We start from the raw sequence: 27709 nt of genomic DNA, 5'->3' as shown, positions 1-27709 counted from the left end.
CCGTGAGATACAGGGGATAAAGAGGCATCAATATGCAATTATATATATCCAATTCATTCCCAAAGATTAAATATTCACACTCTGTATTTACATAGCTGTTTGGTAGCTTAAATCAATATGATACAGCAAAATTGAAGGACCAAACCCTAAAAGAAATTAAATATCTCACATGTATAACATGTACACACTGTATAAATATAATAATAAGGCCAGGTAAAGTCATGAGGAGATCTTGTCCAATCACAGACCCTCCGCTGTACAATTCACACTCAGACTAATAAAATAAACGCATATTTATCAGACACTTAGCATGAAAGAAGCGCAACGCGTTTCTCCCTTCTTCACAATGGCAGACAGGGTTCATCAGGGGCATCGCCAGGTACTGTAAGATCTTTATAATGACCTGTGCTATAGAATATGTACTTTTTACCACTTTTTAGGAACTCCATCTTTACATACCACCAGCATCATGAGTTTTTCAGCAGTAATGTTTTCCACACTGGATATGTTTCAGAGCAGGCCTGAAAAGAAATTCACACAACACGCACAAAACTCATATAAACCTACTCATGGTAGATGTATATGACTAATCTGCAATCACCGGAGCAGTAGAGCGGATGAGGGGGGTGTTGCTACGAGGTCTTTACAGTTTTTCTACCTTAATAGGCACACGTCTTACAAGACTGGAGGTGTCTCGCCACCTGGGTACTGAGCAGTGGTGCCGCCCAGATCTTGTCCATCCCAACACCTTTGTCACATGTGTTACCTGGGCCATTATTGAGTAGAGCGCTCATGGCAGAGAAAGCTTACCGCCCTTTATCCACAGACCTTCCTCAGTCACTGGCTCCCTGCGTCTCACACTCCGTTCCTTGCTGAATCGCTTGTTCCTGTAAGGATTTAAGAACACAAGGAGTGACCAATGTCACGGACGACGTGACAGGAGCCACCGAGGTACTGGTCTGCTTTGTATAAGGACTCTCAACTCTAGGCCCATTCACTGCTTCTTTGTTGTGCACCTGTGCGAGCATCTCCTCCGGCTGCTGCCTATATCCACATTTTGACTATCTTACCCCTTTCCGCTCTACGAACCACAGTGATCGCAAATCTTCATCTCATTCTCCTGTTCCGATGGGAGAGGAGTGGTTTGATTTTTATTACCTCATGTTGCGTAACCTCAGCATATCCAGTGCAGAATCAACCAGCATCTTGGTATCTGGATCCATCTACGGAAAAACTCAAAATCTGCATTAGCAATGGCCTCATCTGAGACATGTTCAAAACCTGACAATTCTTGTTACATCAGAGCAATCATGAGATATGTCTGTCTGCTGTATCCTCCTTACAGATAAAAATATAAAAAACACTTAATAGAAAAACTCAATCGATGAACAAATTAAAACCTTAAATAATGTGTGACTTTCCACATCATCTTTCCCCCCCTTTTTGAATCTATTATCCAAAACATAATTAGATTCAAAAAGTGTGTGGCCTCGGAGCTCTACATTTAGGCATGAAAGTCACATTGTATAGATTGTACCTAATCGGGAACACCAGAAATATTGTGTTTATCTGTAACTTAATAATGGAAAACCCTTTCAATGGCTTTTATAACCTTTGCTTGGACCACAGAAATCTGCATTGCAATCATTCTTTCTATAAAAAGAAAGCAGATTATTCAATACATTAAATATAAAAGACAGAATTCCATAAATCATCCACATTCCTTAAAACAAATTATTGTAATTATTAATAAATGATTATTATGATTATTATTATTATTATTATTAATAACTATAATAATAATGTAGCACAACCTCTGGATATTGGACGTGTGGGCGTTCATTTTTGAAACATTGAAGACATTATCAGCATCTCTGTGATACTGTCCTATAACTTGAAGGGATAAAAGAATCTAGAACAAATAAACTGGCCATGTGGGAAAACAAAATGTTGATTTGCCATAGAAAAATTATCTAACAGACTTCTATGCTTGAAAAGCTATCAATGAATCTAAACATGTCCACAGTTTACTAATTTTATCCCAAAGAAATAAAAGTTAAATAAAACTATTGTCAATGACCTTTTTCCAATATAATTTGCAATGAATTAAATGCAGGAAGCCGGCTCTCCTCAACAGTCAGACGTATGCATATCAACTCATGAACAAAAGCAAAAGACCTTTTAAAGATGCTGGCGGAAGCTGGTTAGATTGTGTCATTATCCACAGTGAAAGGAGTACAGTATCAACATGGGCTGAAAGGCCACTCTGCCAGGGAGAAGACATTACTCCAAAAGAAGTATAAAAAAAAAACAGATTAATGTTTGCAAATGCATACTAGAACAAAAACCTTAATTTTTGGAGACATGTCCTGTGGTCTGACAAACTAAAATTGAACTGTCTGGCCATAATGACCATCGTTACGTTTGGCAAAAAAAAGGGAGAAGCTTTGAAACCCTGGAACTCCAACCCAACTGTGAAACACGAGGGTGGCAGCATCATATTGTGGAGTAGTTTTGCTGCAGGAGGAACTGGTGCCTTTCACAAAAGAGATGGTATCATGAGAAAAGAAGATTATGTGGCCATACTGAAGTAACATCTCAAGACATCAGCCAGAAACTAATAGCTTGTGTTGAAATGGGTCTTTCAAATCGACCATGACCCAAAACATACTGCCAAACTGGTTACAAAGTGGCTTAAGAATAACAAAGTCAATGTTTTGGAGTGGCCATCACAAACCCCTGATCTCAATCCTATTGAAAATTTATGGGCAAAGCCGAAATGACAAGTGCGACCTACAAACATGGCTCAGTTACACCAGTTCTGTCAGGAGGAATGGGCCCAGATTCCTACCAACTATTATGAGACGCTTGTGGAAGGCTCTCCAAAACGTTTGAGCCAAGTCATACAGTTTAAGGGCAATGGTACCAAATACTAATGAAATGTACAGTTAGGTCCAGAAATATTTGGACAGTGACACAAGTTTTGTTATTTTAGCTGTTTACAAAAACATGTTCAGAAATACAATTATATATATAACATGGGCTGAAAGTGCACACTCCCAGATGCAATATGAGAGTTTTCACATCCAAATCGGAGAAAGGGTTTAGGAATCATAGCTCTGTAATGCATAGCCTCCTCTTTTTCAAGGGACCAAAAGTAATTGGACAAGGGACTCTAAGGGCTGCAATTAACTCTGAAGGCGTCTCCCTCGTTAACCTGTAATCAATGAAGTAGTTAAAAGGTCTGGGGTTGATTACAGGTGTGTGGTTTTGCATTTGGAAGCTGTTGCTGTGACCAGACAACATGCGGTCTAAGGAACTCTCAATTGAGGTGAAGCAGAACATCCTGAGGCTGAAAAAAAAGAAAAAAATCCATCAGAGAGATAGCAGACATGCTTGGAGTAGCAAAATCAACAGTCGGGTACATTCTGAGAAAAAAGGAATTGACTGGTGAGCTTGGGAACTCAAAAAGGCCTGGACGTCCACGGATGACAACAGTGGTGGATGATCGCCGCATACTTTCTTTGGTGAAGAAGAACCCGTTCACAACATCAACTGAAGTCCAGAACACTCTCAGTGAAGTAGGTGTATCTGTCTCTAAGTCAACAGTAAAGAGAAGACTCCATGAAAGTAAATACAAAGGGTTCACATCTAGATGCAAACCATTCATCAATTCCAAAAATAGACAGGCCAGAGTTAAATTTGCTGAAAAACACCTCATGAAGCCAGCTCAGTTCTGGAAAAGTATTCTTTGGACAGATGAGACAAAGATCAACCTGTACCAGAATGATGGGAAGAAAAAAGTTTGGAGAAGAAAGGGAACGGCACATGATCCAAGGCACACCACATCCTCTGTAAAACATGGTGGAGGCAACGTGATGGCATGGGCATGCATGGCTTTCAATGGCACTGGGTCACTTGTGTTTATTGATGACATAACAGCAGACAAGAGTAGCCGGATGAATTCTGAAGTGTACAGGGATATACTTTCAGCCCAGATTCAGCCAAATGCCGCAAAGTTGATCGGACGGCGCTTCATAGTACAGATGGACAATGACCCCAAGCATACAGCCAAAGCTACCCCAGGAGTTCATGAGTGCAAAAATGTGGAACATTCTGCAATGGCCAAGTCAATCACCAGATCTTAACCCAATTGAGCATGCATTTCACTTGCTCAAATCCAGACTTAAGACGGAAAGACCCACAAACAAGCAAGACCTGAAGGCTGCGGCTGTAAAGGCCTGGCAAAGCATTAAGAAGGAGGAAACCCAGCGTTTGGTGATGTCCATGGGTTCCAGACTTAAGGCAGTGATTGCCTCCAAAGGATTCGCAACAAAATATTGAAAATAAAAATATTTTGTTTGGGTTTGGTTTATTTGTCCAATTACTTTTGACCTCCTAAAATGTGGAGTGTTTGTAAAGAAATGTGTACAATTCCTACAATTTCTATCAGATATTTTTGTTCAAACCTTCAAATTTAAACGTTACAATCTGCACTTGAATTCTGTTGTAGAGGTTTCATTTCAAATCCAATGTGGTGGCATGCAGAGCCCAACTCGCGAAAATTGTGTCACTGTCCAAATATTTCTGGACCTAACTGTATGTAACCTTTTGACTATGTTTTATTTCTGCATTCGCTCTCATTATTCTGGCATTTGGCAAATATAAATAATTTTGGTTCCTAATTGACTAAAATGGGAAAGGTTTATTCTGATTTTATGTCAGTGAGAAAAACATGCATGTGTGTCTTTATAGCTAGTGTATGGAAATTTCTGGTTTCAACTATATTGTGAGTGAGAGGAGAAGCTATTTACCTGTATTAAACTACAATTACCAGCGTTACTTGCTATCAACTTTAGGCCCGTTTCACACGTCAGTGAAAAACAGACGTTTTTCACTGGCGTGTAAAACACGCACATGTCCCTGCGTGTGCCGAAAATCACGGCACACGTGGGTTGTCTAAGTGCAATCCGGGCTCCGTTCTCCGTGGCCCGTGATTGCACTTAGAGATTCACTCACCTGCGCCCGCTCCCGCTGTCCATGGTGCTGATCGCTCCTGCGGTGCAGCATCCGGCCGGTGGTTACCCCTGCAGCAGCTGCTTCCGGGTCGGCTGTGTCGCGCATAATGAATATGCGCGACAGTAATGAGCCGGCTTAGAAGCAGCCGGCAGAACAGGCTGCAGAGGACATCGCTGGACGCCGGGTGAGTTAAAATGTTTTTTATTTTAAAAGCACGTTTTGTTCTGGCACGTGTTTCAAGGACCACACCACTGCGTGGTCCGTGGAACATCAGTGATGCCAGAAAAAAATGGACATATCTCCGTGCGGCAATCACGCACACGTGGGTACGCTGCATGGAGACACGTGCAGTGACAAATCACTGACGTGTGAGCAGACCCATTCATTATAATGGGTCTGTGTATGTCAGTGATTCTGGTACGTTAAAAAAAAGCACAAACGTACCAGAATCACTGACGTGTGAAAGGGGCCTTAAGGAGAAAGCTCTGGTGTGTCTGACAATTCCTCGAAGGACACGGTGATGTCATTGATCATGGGTCATATTCCACAGTTTACAACCAAGCCTGTCTCATGTCTCGGCACAGTGTGCCTGCCAGGGTGGGTAGGGATGGTGTGACATATCCAATATATCTCTGAGCGCTACGGAAATAATAATGACCTCTTCAGCTTCCCGTCTCAGAAGCCAATGACCCTATTCATTAATCATGGTGTTTAACATGTGAGTCTTAAGGAAGGCACCTCTGGAGTAAGCTATGCCTCATACTTAGAGGGTTGTCCTGCAAATAAATGTCATTTTAATCAATAGATCTTCAAATATAAGTTCCACAAATAGGTGTGGGGGGAAAAAATGTTCCTGAGCTGAGATCTTATAAATGTGACTCTGCTATATAGTGTAGGAAAAATCCTATATGGCACTCCGGTGAAGAATGATGTGCTGCCATAGGGTTCCAATCTGTGATGGCTATAGTAAGAAAACTGCACTCTGAGATGGATTCTGTTTATGAATGCAACAATCTGGAAAGGGAGCTAATGGTGGTTCGGTCATACATGGTCCTTCATGAGACAAAATACTGTGTACTTATATGAAATACTGATGGGAGGAATTCCACGGACTGTGTTGGCTGGACGCATGTGCCTATGGTGTGTGGTGACACCATCACAGTCAGGCGCTAGAGCATCTCTAGAATATGGGAGACCGTTTTGGGCTCAACATTTTAGGGAGGATTCAGAAGTTAGTGAGTACATAAACGGGCAACTAGATTATTGCAAGGAATGGAAGTATTTCCATATGATGGAAGGTTGGAAAAGTTGGGCTCATTTAGCTTAGAAAAAAGACGTCTTAGAGGACGTCTCATTTACATGTATCATGAGGTCAATACAGAAGACTGGCATATGACTTAATCCTTCGAAAGACAATACTAAGGACTAGGGGGCACTCACTGCGAGTGGAAGAAAAGCGATTCCAACAGCTAAATAGGAAAGGGTTCTTTACAGTTAGGGCATTCCACAGTCTGACTGCTCTATCACAAGAGGTAGTAATGGCAGATAGTTACTATAACAGCTTTTATAAAAAAAAAAGGGCTGGATGATTTCCTCAGTACACAAAACATTGTCAGTTATGAATGACTTAGTGGCAAAATGTATAATTGGTAGAGGAAGGTTGATCTAGATGGACCTAGGTCTGTTTTCATCCTATGTAACCATGTTGGCACCAGACATTTGCATAAATTTTGTTCTCACCATCTTGTTTTTACAGATTAGTCGCATTGAATATATCCATTCCAAAAACTTCATCCATCGTGATGTTAAGCCGGATAATTTCCTCATGGGCCTTGGTAAGAAAGGAAACCTGGTCTACATCATTGATTTTGGACTTGCAAAGAAGTATCGAGATGCCAGAACACACCAGCATATCCCATACCGCGAAAACAAGAACCTGACTGGGACTGCACGATATGCATCCATAAACACTCACCTGGGGATAGGTACGTAAGCTTTTCTGTACTTTTTGGTTTTTTTCCACTCCTTCTAATAGATTTTCTTTGTTAAAGGGAACCTGTCACCAGTTTTATGGCCTATATGCTATGGCCACCACCAGTGGGCTGTTTTATATACAGCATCCCAACATGCTGTATATAAGAGCCTAGGCCGCTGTGTAGAACATAAAAAACACTTTATAATACTCACCTAAACGGTCGGTACAGTGCAGACAGATCAGATAGGTGGCTCCATTCTCCGGGTGTGGCGCTTCCTGTTTCGGCCATCTTAGTCCTCCTTCTTCTGAAGCTGGGGTGCATGACGCATCCTATGTCATGCACACATGCCTGCATTGAGGTCCTGCGCAGGTGCCCTACAATACTTTGATCTGCCCTGCTCACAATAAAATTATATATATATACACATACACATACTTGTGTGAGCGTCGTGTTATGTGCCTCTGCAAATGTGTGTGTGTGTATATATAAATGCATACATATCACACACACAGATATATATTATATGTATACATACACACCTCTATAATATATATATATATATATATATATATAGACACACACATTTTATAATATATATATATATATATATATATATATATATATATATATATATATATATATATATATATATATATATATATATATATATATATATATACACACACATACACATATATGTGTGAGTGTCGTGTTATCTGCCTCTGCAAAGTTACAGATTTTTACAACCACAGCTATTTGTCCGACCACGGCAGGCTTATCTGTTGAACCTGCACCACATAACAGTACCCACCATAGGACTTGTTAATGTACATTGTGACTGGAATGGGTTAAAGGACGAGATACCCAACTATTAAACAGCTATCTAACCTTGGGCTCCTTTGACACAGTCAGGAAGCGAGGATTTTTGGGGAAACTAAGGGTACCTGCCCATGATGAGTTTTACTCATATTTCTCTATCGTTTCATTGGGGGACACAGGACCATGGGTTATGCTGCTGTCACTAGGAGGCTGACACTAAGTAAACAGAAAAAGTTAGCTCCTCCCCAGCAGTATAACCCCTGAGCCGGAGGCGGGCTCAATCAGTTTTTTGCTTAGTGTCGTAGGAGGCTGATGTGGGCCGACTGGGCCCTCTTCAGCCACTTGATTTTTTGCGTATTTTTTCATTTTTTTCTCGGCGACGCTCGTCGCTCTCATCTGTGGTACTTTTCTGTTTCTGCAGGTATCCTACTTCTCTTCCTCAGCTCTCGCAGCCCGGTGGGTACCACTCCCTAGGGTCGCAGAGGTTTGAGTCTTCGGGCCCTCGCCCCCGTCCATTCCCGCGGTACCAATCCCTGGTGTGTTCGTGCGGGGCAGAATCTTCCTGGGCTCCCCTATCCGCTCTGCGGTATCACCCCAAAGGGCGCAAGGGGTTCGGCAAATAGGGACTGGACCACAGCGCGTCTCGATCCGGATGGGGCCCGCAGCGCTGCTACGTTTTTTGGGGCTTCTACCCCCCACCAGCGTCCACCTCCCCTGCCTTCTTCAGCCGGCTCCCTGGTACCCGCAGCCATCCCTTCTGCGAGCGGAGCACACAGGAGCATGTGCAGAGTCTCAGCCTGCACTCTGGAGCGCGCCGAGGATCAGGTAGGACACCCTCTCCTACCTTCTCCCCCTCGGGCGGCTGCAAAAATTCAGGCCCCGGTCTGGGCCTAGTCGCCGCTACTTCCGCGGAGCTCCCTGAAGACTTCTAGGCCGGGCAGATTCGGATCGCGGCTGCGCCGCCGCCGCCCTGCGGCCGGGTCCGCCGCGCTGCCTCTTCCCGCGCGGCAGCCTCAAATTTAGCCCCCGGCTTCGGCCGGGTCCTTGGCGTCCCAGGCCGCGACGCCGACGCCTCGCGGCCGGGTCCGCCGGCGCTGCCTCGGCCGCGAGGCAGCGTCAAAATTTAGCCCCCGGCTTCGGCCTGGTACTCGGCGTCCCAGGCGGCGCCGCCGCCTTGCTGCCGGATCCGTCGGCGCGGCCTCTGCCCGCGCGGCAGCGTCATAATTTAGCCCCCGGCTTCGGCCGGGTCCTCGGCGTCCCAGGCCGCGACGCCGCCGCCTCGCGGCCGGGTCCGCCGGCGCTGCCTCGGCCGCGAGGCAGCGTCAAAATTTAGCCCCCGGCTTCGGCCTGGTCCTCGGCGTCCCAGGCTGCGACGCCGCCGCCTTGCTGCCGGATCCGCCGCCTCTGCCCGCGCGGCAGCGTCTTAATTAGCCCCCGGCTTCGGCCTGGTCCTCGGCGTCCCAGGCCCGCCTCCTGCGCAGCGCTATTGGCCGCCGGCCTCTCCTTCTCCGCCCTCCGCTCTGCCCCAGGCATCATCACGGGGGTGGGGGATATTTTTTTCCCGCTCCCTCAGTGTTCATTTTATTTAAAAAAAAAAAAAAAATAAACAAAGATTATGGCAGACTCCCGGTCTGCGGATTGGATTGCTGAGGCTGCAGCAATTTTTTTCGGGGAAAAACAGAACACACTCTTTTTGTAGTGTATATTTTTTTAGATTGGGTCGATTTTTTTATTATAGATACGTGCATGATCTTTCATACATTGACTCCTACATGTCTTATGCGGGCACTTGTTTTTCTATCACGTTTTTAGTACGTAGCGTTTCCAGCTCGACTTTTTAGTTATTTTGGGCCGGTAAGCCAAGACTCGGTCCCCTCTTTTGTTGTCCATTCCTCGGCACGGTCCCGAGGGACACTCCTAGAGCGTAGTCTCTCCTTCAACATTCCGGACTTCAAAGCCAGCTGGTTAGTCCAGTTACAATTTCTTCTCTAGGTCGTGGTGACCCAGCCAGGTTCCAGTCGGACCATGCCACAGCGGTGATGTGCATCATCCACCAGGAAGACACAGAGAGTGTCATGGCAAGGGAAGAGGCCAAGAAGTTCTTGCTCGGGGACGGGTCCCTTCACTCGCTAATCTCGGCAGCACATCCCTAGCGTGGACGTTTGGACGGCCGATTTCCGCTGTAGGATGGACCTCGCGTAGGTAAAGGGCTCCAACACGGAAATCACCAGCCAGATCTCTGGCGAAGGAAGACCTCCGGTCGTGGACCATTTTTGGCCTTCCGTTCCAAATCTCAGTCAAGGGTGCTTAGAGTATGCACCTGCTCTGGACTAGATGTCGACGCCCTAGACCGGTCGTGTAGCCTGTTCAGGCTCTCGTGCATCTTCCCGCGGCTTCCTATGATCTCGAGGGTTCTCAAGATGGACCAAGGCAAGCGACAGCTCGGGAGTGACCCAGGCGAGCATAGTTTCACATAATTTGCTCATCTCCTCGCAAATGCCCCGTGGCTCCTTCCAGACCGAAAGATTCTTCCGTGTCGGGGCCCCTCGATTCTACCAGGGCTCAGAAGTCCCATGTTACACGGCCTCACCAGTGGATCCCGGATGCTGGCTCGTCAGGTCTGTGGGCAAGATGATGGCAGACATTGAAGAGGGCCGGGAATCAAGTTTCCTCGAAGTTTTATTTCATCGTTCACTAGAAATGTGGGACCTGAATCCAGTGATGGGTTCGCTCCAGGTACCCCTTTTTTCCCTGCTCCCACCTGTTTTGATAGGTGGGCTCCTCGTGGCCATCTGGTTGTTTCAGACGGCATCAGGGCGGACAGCCCGCTTGTCGTTTTTTCCCCACTTTTCCGGCTCCGCCAGCAGGACAAGGGGGGGCTCCAGCCAGAACCTTTCATTTCTGTCCAAGACACCTCGCTGTTCCTTCCAGCAGAGGACTTTGGGTTTCGGTCTTTCGGTTCTAGGCTCCTCTCTCAGCCTAAAAGGGGCATAGTTCGTTCCAGGGCTGGTGCGAGCCCTCAGTTTTTCGTGTCTGCAGGACACCATTCTTCGGTTACACCGACCGTCAATCCATCCTTCCACCCTTGCCCAAGAAGCGTGTGCCGGCGCCAGGGGCCAGAATATCACATGGATCCTTTCCTCCATATGTGCAGACTATCGCATGAAGGACGGACTTCCGCCGCGGTCTACCGAGCAAGAGGCACCCTCGAACGATTGGACTCCAGTCGTCGATCGACCAGGTCCCCTGGTCCGCCACCCGCTCTAGCCGGCATACCTTGACTATTTTCTACCAGGTTCACACCCAAGCTTCGGCAGAGGCCAGTCTTGGCGTAGGGTTTGCGGGTGGCATTGGCACACCTGTAACAACGTAGGCGCTTGTAGGTCTGGGTCAAGCCCAGCAAGGGGGAAGTGGCTTCCTTCCTATCTCCGGTGATGGTTGTTCTTCCCACCCAGGGACTGCTTTTGGACGTCCCATGGTCCTGTGTCCCCCAATGAAACGATAGAGAAAGAAGGATTTTTGTGTACTCACCGTAAAATCTCTTTCTCTGAGTCTTCATTGGGGGACACAGCACCCACCCTGCTTGTGTTATTTGTTATATATTACCTGTCTGTTACCCCAGTGGCCATTTCCCCAGGCCACTGGTCACACGACTATTGGTCATAGTTTTTACCTTGTTTTATCCAGGATTGTTTGGTTCTCCTCCTACTGCTTGTGCACTAAACTGATTGAGCCCGCCTCCGGCTCAGGGGTTATACTGCTGGGGAGGAGCTAACTTTTTCTGTTTACTTAGTGTCAGCCTCCTAGTGACAGCAGCATAACCCATGGTCCTGTGTCCCCCAATGAAGACTCAGAGAAAGAGATTTTACGGTGAGTACACAAAAATCCTTCTTTTTCTTTGTCGCTCCATTGGGAGACCCAGACAATTGGGTGTATAGCTTCTGCCTCCGGAGGCCACACAAAGTATTACACTTTAAAAAGTGTAACCCCTCCCCTCTGCCTATACACCCTCCCGTGCATCACGGGCTCATCAGTTTTATGCCTTGTGTTGAAGGTGGCACACATTCACTCAAGCTCCCATTTTAGTCAGCAGCAGCTGCTGATTTTATCGGTTGGAAGAAAAGAGGGCCCCCACAGGGCCCCCGGCATGCTCCCTTCTCACCCCACTAAGTCGGCGGTGCTGTTAAGGTTGAGGTACCCATTGCGGGTACAAAGGCTGGAGCCACATGCCGTTTTTCCTTCCCCATCCCTTAGAGGCTCTGGGAGAAGTGGGATCCTAACCGGTCACCATTCACTGGGACCGTGCTCCCTCCGCAGCCCCTGGGGGAATCTGCCGGACAGGAGACTGGGTATCATCAGGGACAGGCCCTGCATCTAAAAGGTACTCTTTGTCCCCTTGGGGACGGTGCATGGAGCGCCTGTGTCACAGACGCTGCAGCGGCTGCTGTTTTTTTGTGACGACCGGGACTACCACGCCGACCGCGCCTGTTTGCCGGCCGCGTTATTAAATTTAGTCCCCGGCTTCATGCGGCCTAGTACCATAGCTCCCGCCCCCGGGCCTGCCAGTCAGGGGTAAGGGCGGGACGGTCGACTGGACGTCGGCAGTGAGGGCTGGAGCATACTTAGGTGTCCTCCTCCCCCCTCACTGATCACTGTGGGGCACCAGATTCCCGCACTTTATTAGTCACCGCCCACGGCTCCCTCCTCCCCTGAGAGCTCCGGCAGCCATTTTTACAATCACTTCTGCCGGTGGAGGATTTCAGAACGAGCTCTGCAGCTCTGGGAGGCCCAGGCAGGGAATCTGGTGGACACACACACCGCTCTGGGCGGTCGGTAAGCCACACCAGTTACCCGGTGCTGGCCCCCCTAGGGTGCCGAAGTGTGTGTGTGTATATATATATATATATTTGTATACATTTTCTCTGTTCGGCCGCATTGTTTTGCTTTTGGCTATATACCCTCAGTGATCACTCTCAGAGGAGACAACAGCATGTCGTCCGCAAAGAGCAAGGGTGCCAAGACACGGGGTTATTTTGCAACCTGTACCTCTTGTGCGGCTATGTTACCTGCAGGTTCCACCTACCCTCACTGTGAGCAATGCTCGGCCCCTGTGGCACTCGCTCAGCCGGAGCCTCGGGCACTGGTGGGACCCTCTGCTCAGGTAGAACCGCCGGCTTCCACTGTCCAGGTGGCAGGGACAGAGTTTGCAGTTTTGGCTGAGAAACTCTGAGTCGCTTTCACAATCCATGGCTCAGTCTATGGACAGATGGTCTGCTAAGATACTAGAAGCCTTGCAGTCCAGATCGGTACTTACACAGGCCCCGGGCACTGTGAGTTCATCGCCCCCAGGCCCCTCTCGGTCTGCGCAGCAGAGTGCTCCTGGGGTGACACCTAGGTCCCACGGGGAGGACTCCGACACGGACCGCAGTCCCAGACCGGCTAAGCGGGCTGTCTGGGAACCTTCACCGACTTCATCACGCTGTTCGGGGTCTCAGCTTGAGGACTCTCTGGAGGATGAAGCGGAGGTCGCAGCTCAGGGCTCTGATCCTGACGTTGCTCTCAATCTTGATACACCGGAAGGGGACGCCATAGTAAATGACCTTATAGCGTCCATCAACCAGGTGCTAGATCTTTCTCCCCCAACTCCACCTATAGAGGAGTCGGCTTCGCAGCAGGAGAAACACCAGTTTAGGTTTCCCAAACGTACACGGAGTGCGTTTTTCGATCACTCTAACTTCAGAGATGCTGTCCAGAAGCACAGAGCATTTCCGGACAAGCGCTTTACTAAGCGCCTTAATGACACACGTTACCCCTTCCCCCCTGACGTTGTTAAGGGTTGGGCTCAGTGTCCCAAGGTGGATCCTCCAGTCTCTAGACTGGCGGCTAGATCCGTAGTATCAGTGGCAGATGGTTCATCGCTCAAGGATGCCACTGACAGGCAGATAGAGCTCCTGATGAAATCCATCTATGAAGCCATAGGCGCGTCTTTTGCCCCGGCCTGTGCAGCCGTGTGGGCACTCCAAGCTATCTCAGCTTGTCTGTCTGAGATTAATGCGGTCACACGTACCTCTGCTCCGCAAGTTGCGTCTTTGACTTCGCAGGCGTCGGTATTTTCATCCTACGCCATGAATGCCGTCCTGGACTCTGCGAGCCGTACAGCGGTAGCGTCCGCCAATTCGGTGGCAGTCCGCAGGGCCATGTGGCTACGCGAATGGAAGGCAGACTCTGCTTCCAAGAAGTTCTTAACCGGTTTGCCATTTTCTGGCGACCGTTTGTTTGGCAAGCGATTGGATGAAATTATTAAACAATCCAAGGGAAAGGACTCGTCCTTACCCCAGTCCAAACCAAACAGACCTCAGCAACGAAAAATTCAATCGAGGTTTCGGTCCTTTCGGCCCTCAGCCAGGTCCCAATCCTCCACGTCCAACAGGCCAGAGAAGGGCCAGAGGAACTCTTATGCATGGCGGTCTAAGTCACGTCCTCCAAAGACCGCCGGAGGAACAGTCTCCAAGGCGGCCTCCTCATGACTTTCGGCCTCCCCAAACCGCATCCTCGGTCGGTGGCAGGCTCTCCCGCTTTTGCGACGCCTGGTGGCCACATGTCCAAGACCGATGGGTGAGAGACATTCAGTCTCACGGTTACAGGATAGAGCTCAGCTCTCGTCCTCCGACTCGTTTCTTCAGAACATCTCCGCCCCCCGAGCGAGCCGATTTACTTTCGGCCTGGCGACAGCCCCACGGGTCTTCACCAATGTCATGCCATCCGTGGTGGCGGTCCTACACTCTCAGGGCCACTCGGTGATCCCTTACTTAGACGATCTCCTAGTCAAGGCACCCTCCCGGGTGGCATGTCATAGACAGGAACGTCTCTCTTTCACTGGCAGCCAAAGCCTCTCTTCAGTGGTGGCTTCTTCCCACTTCTTTGTCGAAGGGAAAATCCTTCCTGCCCCCATCCTGGGCTGTGGTCACGACGGACGCGAGTCTGTCAGGGTGGGGAGCGGTCTTTCTCCACCACAGGGCTCAGGGAACCTGGACTCCGACAGAGTCCTCCCTTCAGATCAATGTTCTGGAGATAAGGGCAGTGTATCTAGCCCTAAAGGCGTTCCATCGGTGGCTGGAGGGCAGGCAGATCCGCATACAGTTGGACAACGCCACTGCGGTCGCGTACATCAACCACCAAGGCGGCACACGCAGTCGTCAAGCCTTCCAAGAAGTTCGGCGGATTCTGCTGTGGGCGGAGGCCACAGCCTCCACCATCTCCGCAGTTCACATCCCGGGCGTAGAAAACTGGGAAGCAGACTTTCTCAGTCGCCAGGGCATGGACGCAGGGGAATGGTCTCTTCACCCGGACGTGTTTCAAGAGATCTGTTGCCGCTGGGGAACGCCGGACGTCGACCTCATGGCGTCTCGGCACAACAACAAAGTCCCGGCATTCATGGCACGGTCTCAAGATCAGAGCTCTGGCGGCGGACGCATTAGTTCAGGATTGGTCGCAGTTTCGACTGCCTTATGTATTTCCTCCTCTGGCACTGCTGCCCAGAGTGTTACGCAAGATCAGGTCCGACTGCCGCCGCGCCATCCTCGTCGCTCCAGACTGGCCGAGGAGGTCGTGGTACCCGGATCTGTGGCACCTCACGGTGGGTCAACCGTGGGCACTCACAGACCGCCCATACTTGCTGTCTCAAGGGCCATTTTTCCATCTGAATTCTGCGGCCCTCAACCTGACTGTGTGGCCATTGAGTCCTGGCTCCTAGCGTCCTCAGGGTTATCTCAAGATGTCATTGCCACTATGAGACAGGCCAGGAAACCAACGTCCGCCAAGATCTATCACAGGGCTTGGAGGATCTTCTTATCCTGGTGCTCTGATCAGGGTTTTACCCCCTGGCCGTTTGCCTTACCCACTTTTCTTTCTTTCCTTCAATCCGGAATGGACAAGGGTTTGTCTCTCGGCTCTCTCAAGGGACAAGTATCGGCGCTTTCCGTGTTTTTCCAAAAGCGTCTAGCCAGGCTTCCGCAGGTCCGCACGTTCCTGCAGGGAGTTTGCCACATAGTCCCACCTTACAAGCGTCCGCTGGAACCCTGGGATCTTAACAGGGTGCTAACGGCCCTTCAGAAACCACCTTTCGAGCCGCTGCGGGATGTCTCTCTATCACGTCTTTCGCAGAAGGTGGCCTTCCTAGTGGCAGTCACATCACTTCGGAGAGTGTCTGAGCTAGCAGCGCTGTCATGCAAAGCCCCCTTCCTGGTGTTTCACCAGGATAAGGTGGTTCTGCGTCCGGTCTCGGAATTTCTCCCTAAGGTGGTATCCCCTTTTCATCTCAATCAGGATATCTCCTTACCTTCTTTTTGCCCTCATCCAGTTCACCAATGTGAAAAGGATTTGCACTTGTTAGATCTCGTGAGAGCACTCCGGCTCTACGTGTCTCGCACGGCGCCCCTGCGCCGTTCTGATGCGCTCTTTGTCCTTGCCGCTGGCCAGCGTAAGGGGTCGCAGGCTTCCAAGTCAACCTTGGCTCGGTGGATCAAGGAACCGATTTTTGAAGCCTACCGTTCTTCTGGGCTTCCGATTCCTTCAGGGCTGAAAGCCCATTCTACCAGAGCCGTGGGTGCATCCTGGGCATTGCGGCACCGGGCTACGGCTCAGCAGGTGTGTCAGGCGGCTACCTGGTCTAGTCTGCACACTTTCACGAAACACTATCAGGTGCATGCCTATGCTTCGGCAGATGCCAGTCTAGGTAGGCGAGTCCTTCAGGCTGCGGTTGCCCACCTGTAAGAGGGGGCCGTTTTCGGCTCTTTTTATCGAGGTATTCTTTTACCCACCCAGGGACTGCTTTTGGACGTCCCAATTGTCTGGGTCTCCCAATGGAGCGACAAAGAAGAAGGGAATTTTGTTTACTTACCGTAAATTCCTTTTCTTCTAGCTCCTATTGGGAGACCCAGCACCCGCCCCTGTTCCCTTCGGGCTGGTTGTTCTTTTGTGTACACATGTTGTTCATGTTGAATTGTTCTTTTGGTTCATGGTTTGCAGTTCTCCGAACATCCTTCGGATTGAATTTACCTTAGACCAATTTATAAGTTTCCTCCTTCCTGCTTTTGCACCAAAACTGAGGAGCCCGTGATGCACGGGAGGGTGTATAGGCAGAGGGGAGGGGTTACACTTTTTAAAGTGTAATACTTTGTGTGGCCTCCGGAGGCAGAAGCTATACACCCAATTGTCTGGGTCTCCCAATAGGAGCTAGAAGAAAAGGAATTTACGGTAAGTAAACAAAATTCCCTTCTTTTAATCCTCTTTTTTTTTTTTTTTCTCCCCACTGTATCAAAAACACAATGTTGTACAGTCAAAGCACAGTGGGTGGGATTAATAGAAATCTCCTGCCCACTGGGCTGCTTTTTAACGCTGTGTAACCTGATCTGCGGTGGGAGTTTTCAGTCCATAACATTTCACTTTGTCTTGCTGGTGTGCTGAGCTTTCCATGTGGAATTTCCTCAGACTTGCATTAGATGCGGAAAATCCGCAGGAAAAAAACGCACATGCGTCCTTAGCGCATTTCTTTAGCGGAAACACCGAAAATGCATGTAATTCGCACCTAAGAATGTCAATACCGGGAAGTTTCAAAGACAAAGCAGCTTTATTTATAGCATGATACACCAAGCAGAGACAAAAAATGCAGCGTCAAAACCGCACGCAGAAATGAAATGGAAAAAGCACAAAGACACGGAGGTGCAGAAACTCTACTGCCAAATCTCAACAAATGCTGACCCTGGCAACATAGCCTATTACATGTTGCATTTTTGTAGTCTTTTTTTTTTTTTTAATTATTTCTTCATTCATACTGAAGTAACGCAGCGTTTTTCAGTTACAGCAAATTGAATGAGATTTCTAAAATCGTCACAGTATTTTTTTAATTTTTTTTATTTATATTTTTAATTTACATTTTTTTTAAAGCTGAAGCACCTGGGTTTTTTTTTTTTTGTTTTGTTTTTTTTCCAGCAGTTGTTACCCCTAAAGGGGTATTCCCATTTCCAAGATCCTATCTCAATAAGTAGTAGGTATAATATTAGCAAATGCCTCCAAATAGAAATGTAGTATAGTTCTCCTGACATAGCCATGTCTCTTACCTCATGTGCAGGGCATTAGAGCTTAGGTATCCATGGTTATATCCACTTATATAGGGACAGATAGTTGCTCGTGGTTGTAACTAAGGATACTTAAGCTACTATAATGCACTACACATGAGGTAAGCAACATAGCTAATGAGAAGAACTATACTACATTCTAATTGGAGGTATTTGCTAATATTATTACACCCACTATGTATTGGGATAGGATCTTAGAGATGGGAATACCCCTTTAGGAACAATATTGGTTAGCCAAAAAAAGTACCAAAAGTACATGTCATTTCCGTTATAGTTTTCTGGCCATAGGTTGTTTTTTTTGTGCATAAAATGTATACATGTAGTGTCTTCTTGGGGCCGGAGATGTGCGTGTTCTCCACGGTAGAATGCAGTGTCCATGCCCATGATCAGGATTCGGAGTGCTGTGGACTTGTGCTGTTCTCCCGCTGTCTCCGCAGTATAAATTGACATGCTGCGGCTCGGGAAGCTGTGCTGCAGCTCAGTTTACACTGCAAAGAAGCACAGTGGGCATGAGATTTCTATAAATCCCGTCCACTGTGCTTGTACTGTACAAAGCAGTGTATTGGACACAGTGAAAATATGCTGCTTCCAAAACGCTGCCAACACTGATCATGGGCACGTACCCTTAAGCAAGCTTTACACGCTACGATATATCTAACGAGATGTCGGCGGGGTCACGTCATAAGTGACGCACATCCGTCATCGTTCATGATATCGTAGCGTGTGACAGCTATGAACGAGCAGAAATACTCACCTTCTCGTTCCTCGTTGACACGTCGCTCATTTTCAAAAAATTGAAAGTTTATGTTTATGTTCCACTCATCTCCGCCCCTCCGCTTCTATTGGGCGGCCGCTGTGAGACGTCGCTGTGACGCTGAACGTCCCTCCCCCTTCAGGAAGTGGATGTTCTCTGCCCACATCGAGGTCGTTTGGAAGGTAAGTGGGTGTGACGGGGGGGGGGGGGGGTTACAGGATTGTGCGACACGGGCAAGAAATTACCCATGCCGCACAAACGACGGGGGCAGGTGCGATCACACGAGAAATTGTAAGGTGTAAAGCAGGCTTTAGGCTTTACACGTAGTAATTTTCATGTGGGGAAAAAAAATGTTACTTTTTTACAGTAGCCGCAAAATAAATTACCTTAATAAAATTTGGTTCACTTGGTATGTTTCTTTTTGGCTATCGATTTTTGTTTTTACACAGCATGGCAATTCTTTCAGTGTTTTTTTTTCTTCTTTACTGCAATTAAAATGGCTTGGCACCAAATATCCTTGTAATTTGTAAGAGTTTTTCTGCCCATAGCCTGTGATTTTTTTTTTTCTCTGACGCCTCATTGGGGGACACAGGACCATGGGTGTTATGCTGCCTATCCATAGGAGGACACTAAGTAGATGCAAAAGCATAGCTCCTCCTCTGCAGTATACACCCCCTGGCCGGGCCAGGCAAACCCCAATTTTAGCTAAGTGTCTGTAGGAGGCACTTCGTTTCAAGGTTTGTTATTTTTTGAGGGCGACGGTTTCCTTTTGGGACCGATCTCCCACTACCATCAACGGGCGGGAACGTGGAGTGTCTCCTCCATGTACCCCCTCCTGCGACGCTGGATCCTGGGCTGGACGACGGGTTCCACAGACACAGATTTTCCAAAGCCCATGGTAGAGGCCTTTGCCCCTATAGCCCAATTCCTCAGCCCCTCTTTGCAGTCTCTGAGTTGAATATGGCACGGGTGTAACCAGACACAGCAAGCTGACTCTCTTTTCACTGCCTGGACTGAAGCAGTGTTTTAAGGTGAGATCCCCCCCTGACTGGTTTCCCGGACAAAGGGAGAAAAGACGCTGCAGGGAAGGCTCCCAGGACATTTACAGTATTTATTATGAGAAAGTCCCTTGCTGCGTGCAAGGAGGAGAGCCCCAAGGATCCTGCACACACACTGTTAACTTTTCTCGAGGTTGCTGGCTGGAGGAGGGGGGAAGTCACTCCTGTTTGCAGAAAGTCCTGCAGATAATTTCCTGGTGGCAGGCGGAGGGCTCAGGGACTCACGCTGTTTATTTGCTCTGTTTATTTGCTCTAGCAGAAAAGCCGGCTGTTAACCACCAGTGACAAGCTGTGTACTGACTGGAGGGAGAGGGAGGAAAACTATCAGAAGCTCCCTTCCCGCCGTTTTTTTACTACCCACAGCAGGGGGGGGCACACTGACTTCATCTTCGCGCTCTTTTAGCGCTAAGCCCCGCTTCCCCGCGGCCGCAATAATTCCCCCCCCCAGGAAAGCGTGCGAAGATCTCCATAGAGCTTAATCCTTCCTGAGGACAGGGCCATTGGCTGATTCTGGTGAGGTACTTGCTTCACTTGTAGCTCTGCTGAGTATTGCTCCCCCTCCTGGCATACCCCTATTAGGAACATGCAGAATTCTAAGGGCACTAAGAGTGCTAAGGCCCACATGGTCTATTATTCAGCCTGCACTGACTGTCACGCTGAGCTACCACGTAACCACACCATACGTCCTCCGTCTCGCTCCATTCGATTCAGCATGAAAGTGCTCGGCAGGATGGTGGCAGCTATGGAAGCAGTACCCTTTGTTCAACTGCACCTCCGTCCACTGCAGCTAGCCCTTCTAGCGGCCTGGGACAAGAGCCCCTTCTCCCTGGACTGACATCTTCACCTGACGCCTTCAGTCAGGTACGCTCTCCGCTGGTGGCTTCGGTCCTCATCCCTATCGAAGGGGAGATCTTTTCTCCCAGTGAACTGGCTGGTCCTGACCACGGATGCCAGCCTCCTACACTGGGGAGCAGTGTACCGGCACCACACTGCTCAAGGACGTTGGACGCCCCAGGAGTCTTTCCTACCCATAAACATCCTGGAACTCCGCGCGCTCAGAGCGTTCTGCCCTCTGCTAGCGGGTCGTCAGATTCGAGTCCAATCGGACAATGCGACAGCTCTAGCCTATATCAATCGGCGGGGGCACCCGCAGCAAAGCAGCTTATCTCGAGGCCCACAAGATCCTCAGCTGGGCCGAATCGTCGGGATCCGTGATATCAGCAGTACACATACCGGGGGTAGAGAACTGGGCAGCAGACTTTCTAAGTTGCCAAGGCCTGGCCGCCGGAGAATGGTCTCTCCACCCAGATGTGTTTCTACACATCTGCACTCGCTGGGGCACACCAGACGTGGACCTAATGGCCTCAAGGTTGAATGCAAAGGTACCCGCGTTCATAGCCAGGTCACGTGACCCGCAGTCCATCGGCGCGGATGCTCTAGTCTGCTCCTGGCACCAATTCCGCCTGCCTTACATATTTCCACCTCTACCCCTGCTGCCGCGGGTAATCAGGAAGATCAAGGCAGAGGGAGTCCCGGTGATACTGATAGCACCGGACTGGCCCAGGCGCGCCAGGTACGCCGAATTAGTACAAATGCTCACAGATGCACCGTGGCACCTTCCAGACATCCCAGACTTGCTGACCCAAGGGCCCATTTCCCATCAGAACTCCAGAGCCCTGAAGCTGATGGCATGGCCATTGAGACCTGGGTATTAACAAGAGCGGGATTCTCCCCCTCAGGTATTTCCACCATGATCAGCGCCCGAAAGCCTGCTTCATCCCGCATTTACCACCGTACGTGGAAAATCTTCCTTTCATGGTGCAGAGAAACTAACGTCCAGCCTATGCCTCTGGCCTTCCCCAGAATTCTCGACTTTCTACAGTCTGGATTGCAAGCGGGGTTGGCTCTCAGTTCCCTTAAAGGGCAGGTCTTAGCGCTCTCAATCTTCTACCAATGCCGCCTGGCTCAAAAACCGCAAGTCAAGACATTCCTCCAGGGCGTTTTCCATCTAGCTCCCCCGTACAAACGGCCGCTGAAACCATGGGACATCAACCTCGTTCTGGACGGTCTCCAGAGGTCTCCCTTTGAACCCCTCAAGGAATCCTCCCTTGCTCTTCTGTCCTGGAAGGTAACATTCCTGGTGGCAATTACGTCCATCAGACTGGTTTCGGAGCTAGCAGCACTCTCTCTTGCCGCGAGCCTTTTCTGATCTTTCACCAGGACAAGGTGGTTCTGCGCCCCCTTCCGGATTTCCTTCCAAAGGTTCTTACCCCATTTCATTTGAACGAGGACATTGTTCTGCCTTCCTTTTGTCCACACCCAGTTCATAGGGTGGAAAGGTCTCTGCATTCGTTAGACCTCGTCAGAGCTCTCAGATGTTACATATCCAGGACAGCCCCCTTCAGGAAAACGGACTTTGTCATTCCTGAGGGGCCTAAGAAGGGACAGGCAGCTTCAAAGGCGACTCTGGCTCGCTGGATTCGCTCTGCGATCCAGGAAGTCTACTGCTTGCAACTCAAGCCCATTCCTAGCGGGCTGTGGGCTCATTCCACGCGAGCAGTTGGCGCTTCGTGGGCCATTCGGCTCCTGCAGCTTCATATACAGCGATGTGTGCTGCCGCAGGAACGAGGAACAACATTGTACCGTCGCTGCAGCGAAATTATGGAAATGACCGACACTACATAGATCACCAATTTACGAAGCTTTTGCGATAGTTTATCGGTGCATCTAGGCTTTACACGTTGCGACGTCATTACTGGCGCCGGATGTGCGTCACTTTTGATTTGACCCCGACGATATCGCAGTAGCGATGTCGCAACGTGCAAAGTACCCATTAGCCTCTATGTGCAATCTGCATTAGTTCACACCCGTCAGTAATTTACCTTTATCACTTATTATCCGCGTGTCCTCGGCCTGCATCTGCAGGTGCCACATATTTTCGATCATTGCTGTTGACTTATGTAAATAATGACTGAAGAAGGAGCCGGCCACTTCACTAGAATCAGACAGAGGGAGAGCACTTTCTAAAACCTTCTGTAGTCTTAATGTAGGGGAACTGAAACAATGGATTTATAAGTAAAGATGCTGATTTTTAGCTATCACCTTTTTACATAAAGACCTTTAATGGTGTGCCCCCCAAAATTCCACAACTTTTGTTGTTCCTCCCATAAATTACCAACTGGTTACCTGTTGGCGAGTGTCTACACAATCTGTTTCTGTCCAACCAATGCAGGTTGTGCCAGGGTAGTCGGGGGCGGACATATCATTGGTGGAGCCTCACTGGGGCACAAAGGGTAAGGGGGCCCATTTCCTCCTCCAGAGCAGGTGGAGTTGTGCATTATGATCAGCCCCTGGGGTGCAAAGGGCCCATTTTGTTTTTCTTGCACAGGGGCCCTTTTCTGTCTGTCTGTGTGTGGTAGTGGTAACAGCACCGATCCACTTTTTATTTATGTGCATAGCTGGTAATGGTTCATGCAAAAATACCACCGTTTGGACAACCCCTTCAAAAGGTAGTGCTACAACAGTTTCTTGTTTTGGTTAATATATAGATATGTTTTGACGGGAAAATATAACCCCCCCTGCTTACGGTTACTCTCCAAAATCCTGCCTTCATTAAACTGAATGGAGGTGGGAGCTACAGGCTATAAATAGCAACTGTTAGTGGTTGCTATAGGAATAAAATAAACTGTTACTATAAGAAGCTTCTGTGTGAGGTAATAAGATGTAGGTGCGGAGACGGACAAAGAGAGACAGAAAGAGACAGACAAACAGAGAGGCAGACCTGGAAAGAGGCAGACACACACAGAGAGAGACAGACAGACTGATACAAATACAGACAGAGACATAGACTGCAAGAGCGGGTCAGAGCGCAGTGAAAGTACGGAACCGGAAGTGTGTGCGGTGAGTATTTGCTCGTACAGCAAAGATTGCTCGTAAACTTAGTCACAAATTTACAGCAAGCTTTGCTCGTATACCGAAATACTCGCAAACCGGGTTACTCGTAAACTGAGGTTCCACTGTATCTCTATATCTATCTCTTTCACCACTTGTTAGCTATCCGTGTGCGCATGAAACTACTTAAGTCCCGGTCTTCTGCCACTTCCACCAACGTTCCGATGGGTGTTCTGCATCTTATGACCAGTCGATTCCCACAACATCTTCCGTGTGGACAAAAAGTCACTTTATCAATGTAAGTCCGAGTCTGAGACTCGGAACAAAGTTCTTCTTCTAAGTTCTCATTAACAAAGGAAATAATGTAAGCTGCAAAGAAAATTGCAGCAACCTAATGTAGTAGAGGGAACAGAGCGCGCTGCTGGAAACGGCAGGCGACCGTTACCAGTAAGTATTTTAAGGCACACACTGCATGTACATTACTGATGGCTAATGGAGGGCAATAAAAATGCTAAAATAGTAAATCCAAAGTAAAATAAAAAAAGTTTCTACTTGTGCTCTCATCTCTCACCGGCCGGTGTCCCAGCATTTCCATGATCATTATCACGGCAGCTCTGATGCCAGTGTCATATAAGTGCAGGGAGACCTGAGTTTTGTAGAATGCAAAGTTTTGTAGTAGTATAAGGTTTTTCTCTGTCCCTACAGAACAATCTCGCCGGGATGACCTGGAATCCTTGGGTTACGTACTGATGTATTTCAATCTGGGTTCACTGCCATGGCAAGGACTGAAAGCAGCCACCAAACGACAAAAATACGAGCGCATAAGTGAGAAAAAGATGTCTACACCCATCGAGCTCCTGTGTAAAAGCTATCCTTGTAAGTGACCAGGCTCCGTGCACTACACAAGGATTAATAATCGAAACCTCAGTGTCACAGGGTCCTTCTCCGATATCACACAATCCAAAGAGTAAGAGATGATTGAACCATCCAAAGAATATTTATTCCATGCAATCCAGAATGTCCATCTAATAATCTACCACACAGAGGGTAAAATAGTCCAGTAATGGGTTAAATGTCCTGGGGATTAGTCACAATCCTCCAGCAGTTCTTTTCCAGAGAAATCGTGGTGCTGCCTGTAGCTGCAGCTTCTCCCCCAGAGGATCAATCTTTCTGCTTGTCTCTTGAAGTTCTCGAACAGACTTAATAATCCCCCAGGTAAACAGAGAGGTTAGGTGGATTCCAGGCCCCCTTCCCCCAGACTTGGGGACAAAAGTCCGGCAGGGGGTGATTAACCTGCCAACAGGACAAATACATAAAATGGACAGAGCACCATGCCTAAAATACGAACCTACACAAAATGATACACAACCCACAATATCACACAATCACACTCAGTTTCTGTTGTAGACCTTAGGTGTTGTGATATAACGGGACTATCCTGTTAATACTACCTCTTATAAGGGCAAACATTAGACCAAGCTAACATGCTGCAGAATGGAGGAGTAAATAAGCTTTTCAAAATCCAATTCACGCAAGGGAATGCGAGGGAGAAAAATCTGCAACATGTGAACATGGCCTAAGTGTAATATCATTTTAAGATGGACCGTATGCTAACTTCTGGCACTAGAAGATCAGTCTCCAGGAAATGCCATTGTTCTTTGTAGTATGACCTGCTTTGTGCCTCTTCTTTCCTTTTTTATAAGTCTATGTTACCTATAATGACCGCTCTTAAATATTCATTAGGATGTCTTAAAAACATGAAGAGGAACCAAACTTCAAAATGTTAAAGGGCTGATCTAAGATGGCCAGATTGGATAAACCCACATACATTGACCTGTTAAATCCCAGACGTTTCCTCCACCCTTGCTGTCCTGTTTGATACTTTATTATTGCAGCAAATCTTCACAAATGTTGATATTACTGCAGAATCCAATCTCTGATCTTATATTGATCCCATATTTGCAGACTATTATGGCACCTTGAATTTTTCCCGCAATTCTAGTCAGTTGTGGCTTGGTTCTCTCCTCTGCTATATCGTGGTAATTGTCAGAATGTTCTTTGTAAAAATGGTAACTTATTGTCTTTGGTTTCAGCGGAGTTTGCCACCTACCTGAACTTCTGTCGGTCTCTACGCTTTGATGACAAGCCAGACTACTCGTACTTAAGGCAGCTCTTCAGGAATCTCTTCCATCGCCAAGGGTTCTCCTATGACTATGTGTTTGATTGGAACATGCTGAAGTTTGTGAGTAAAGTTGTATAAGACACCATCTGCTTCTTCCACAAGGAATAAATGTCTAGAAGCAGCCAAGCCTCTGTTACTTTTCTATTTACATTAATTTTTTATGGTGATTTAACTCCTGAAAGGGTTTTTCTCAAGTTGTATCTGCAGGAGCACACTGCTCCCGACTTTCTGTTTTACCGGGGGAGGTGCACTCCTAAAGATTGACAGGTCAGATCAGCGGCATGCATCCCTCTGCCCGAACAGAGCCTGAAGTGCAGTGACACTGAAGCTGGGTGGATCCAAACAGGCTGGGATTCTGGGGTGGTCGGTAACCTAGGTAACCAGCTGTACGCTATAAAAGTAAAAATCCCTCCTTTCTTGCAAATAAAAGTAATGTCTATTAAGAAATAAATTGCAAACTTGTGTTTACAAGAAATATGCAATTTTACCTATTCAACTTGAGACATCCCTTTTAAGAGCAGTCAATTTTCAGTCTTAATTTTTGTGTGTTTTTTTTTATTTTACGGTCAGGAAGGGGACGCCTTGTTTTTTGGGGATGAGTTTTAACTTTGAAAGACTCCATTCATTATACAATGCAGTGTACTGGGCTTCACAGGAGCAACAAGATGGCATCTGAGCGGGTGTCCAGCTGCCATGCCAGTCAATCGCACTCAGTCTGCATTTTAAAGGGTCTAAAAGTACATATCTATATTTATGTCATATGTAGAGCTGATCAAACTGGCCAAAAACTGGAACCGGCGGATCACCGACGGATTAAAAAAAAAAGTCCTTTCTGCTCCGGAATCTGATGCCCATATAAGTCAATGGGGACCAGAATCCGGAGATTAAAAACGTTGGAGGAAGGGATGGGGGGTAGAAACGCACTTAGTATACTCACCGAGGCTGTGTCATGGCAGCAAACTCCTTCCGGGTCACACTTTTCCCTTCCGGAGCCGACAATTCAATATTCATTGTTTTGCCCGCCCACTGGCGCGTGTAATTGGTTGCAGCTAGACCTGCCGCCACCCTGAGTGGCAGCTGTCTGCAACCAATCACAGGTGCCAGTATGGCCGGTGGGCGGGGAAAGCAGTGAAAGTGTCTGCAGGTCAGTATGGTGAGTGTGATTGTAGACAAACACATGCACACTCCTGTCAGAAGTGTGCGCAGCTGTGTCGGTGATGCACGGTCAGACTCGTACACGTCTGGCATGACATCACCTGGCACAGCCTGCGCTTTCTTAACATGAGCGTGCATGTACCTAGAAACACATGCACGCTCATATCAGAAGTGTGTGGCTGTGCCGGTGATGCGATGTCAGACTCGTGCGAGCCCATCGCAAGTGTGACTCAGACCTAAGAGAAACCGCATGTGGCTTTTTTTTTTTTTTTATTTAAATAATTTTAAAAAAAAGACGTGCGGCTACCAGGGTAATAAGGGGTTAATAACAGCGCACAGCTGCTACTAAACCCTAGGTTAATAATGGCAGGCGTCTGAGATACCTGCATCATTAACTTGTACATGAAAGTAAATAAATACAAACACAGAAAAAAAAATCCTTTTTTTTCCCCCATTTTTTTCTTTTGGAATAAAATACAAAAACGCACCCTCCTTCACCACTTTATTTATCCCAAACACCCTGCAGGTCTGGTGTAATCCACACAATGTCCCACGACGACTCATCCAGCTCTGCTACATCTCACAGCTAGCAACCATAGAGAACGACTGCCAGCTGTGAGTGTAGCCTATGACTGAGCCGCGATGAGCGATGACTGCAGCAAAGACTGCCACAGGCTGGGTGCGAGTCTTCCTGCAACCAATCACAGATGACAGGGTGG

General features: G+C 48.0%; 1 protein-coding gene across 3 annotated transcripts in view; it reads left to right on the top strand.

Moving 5' to 3' along the window:
• CSNK1D (casein kinase 1 delta) overlaps nt 1–27709 on the top strand; it is a 113597-nt gene that overhangs the window by 34141 nt on the left and 51747 nt on the right. For all 3 annotated transcript variants that reach the window (XM_075349743.1, XM_075349740.1, XM_075349741.1), the window contains exons 4-6: nt 6776–7004; nt 24359–24529; nt 25747–25895. In XM_075349743.1, the coding sequence (XP_075205858.1) occupies nt 6776–7004; nt 24359–24529; nt 25747–25895 (549 nt within the window). The remainder of the gene's footprint in view (nt 1–6775; nt 7005–24358; nt 24530–25746; nt 25896–27709) is intronic.

Source organism: Anomaloglossus baeobatrachus, chromosome 5 (genome assembly GCF_048569485.1).
Source record: "Anomaloglossus baeobatrachus isolate aAnoBae1 chromosome 5, aAnoBae1.hap1, whole genome shotgun sequence".
Taxonomy (NCBI): Eukaryota; Metazoa; Chordata; class Amphibia; order Anura; family Aromobatidae; genus Anomaloglossus; species Anomaloglossus baeobatrachus.
This window is presented reverse-complemented; position numbering and strand designations above follow the sequence as displayed.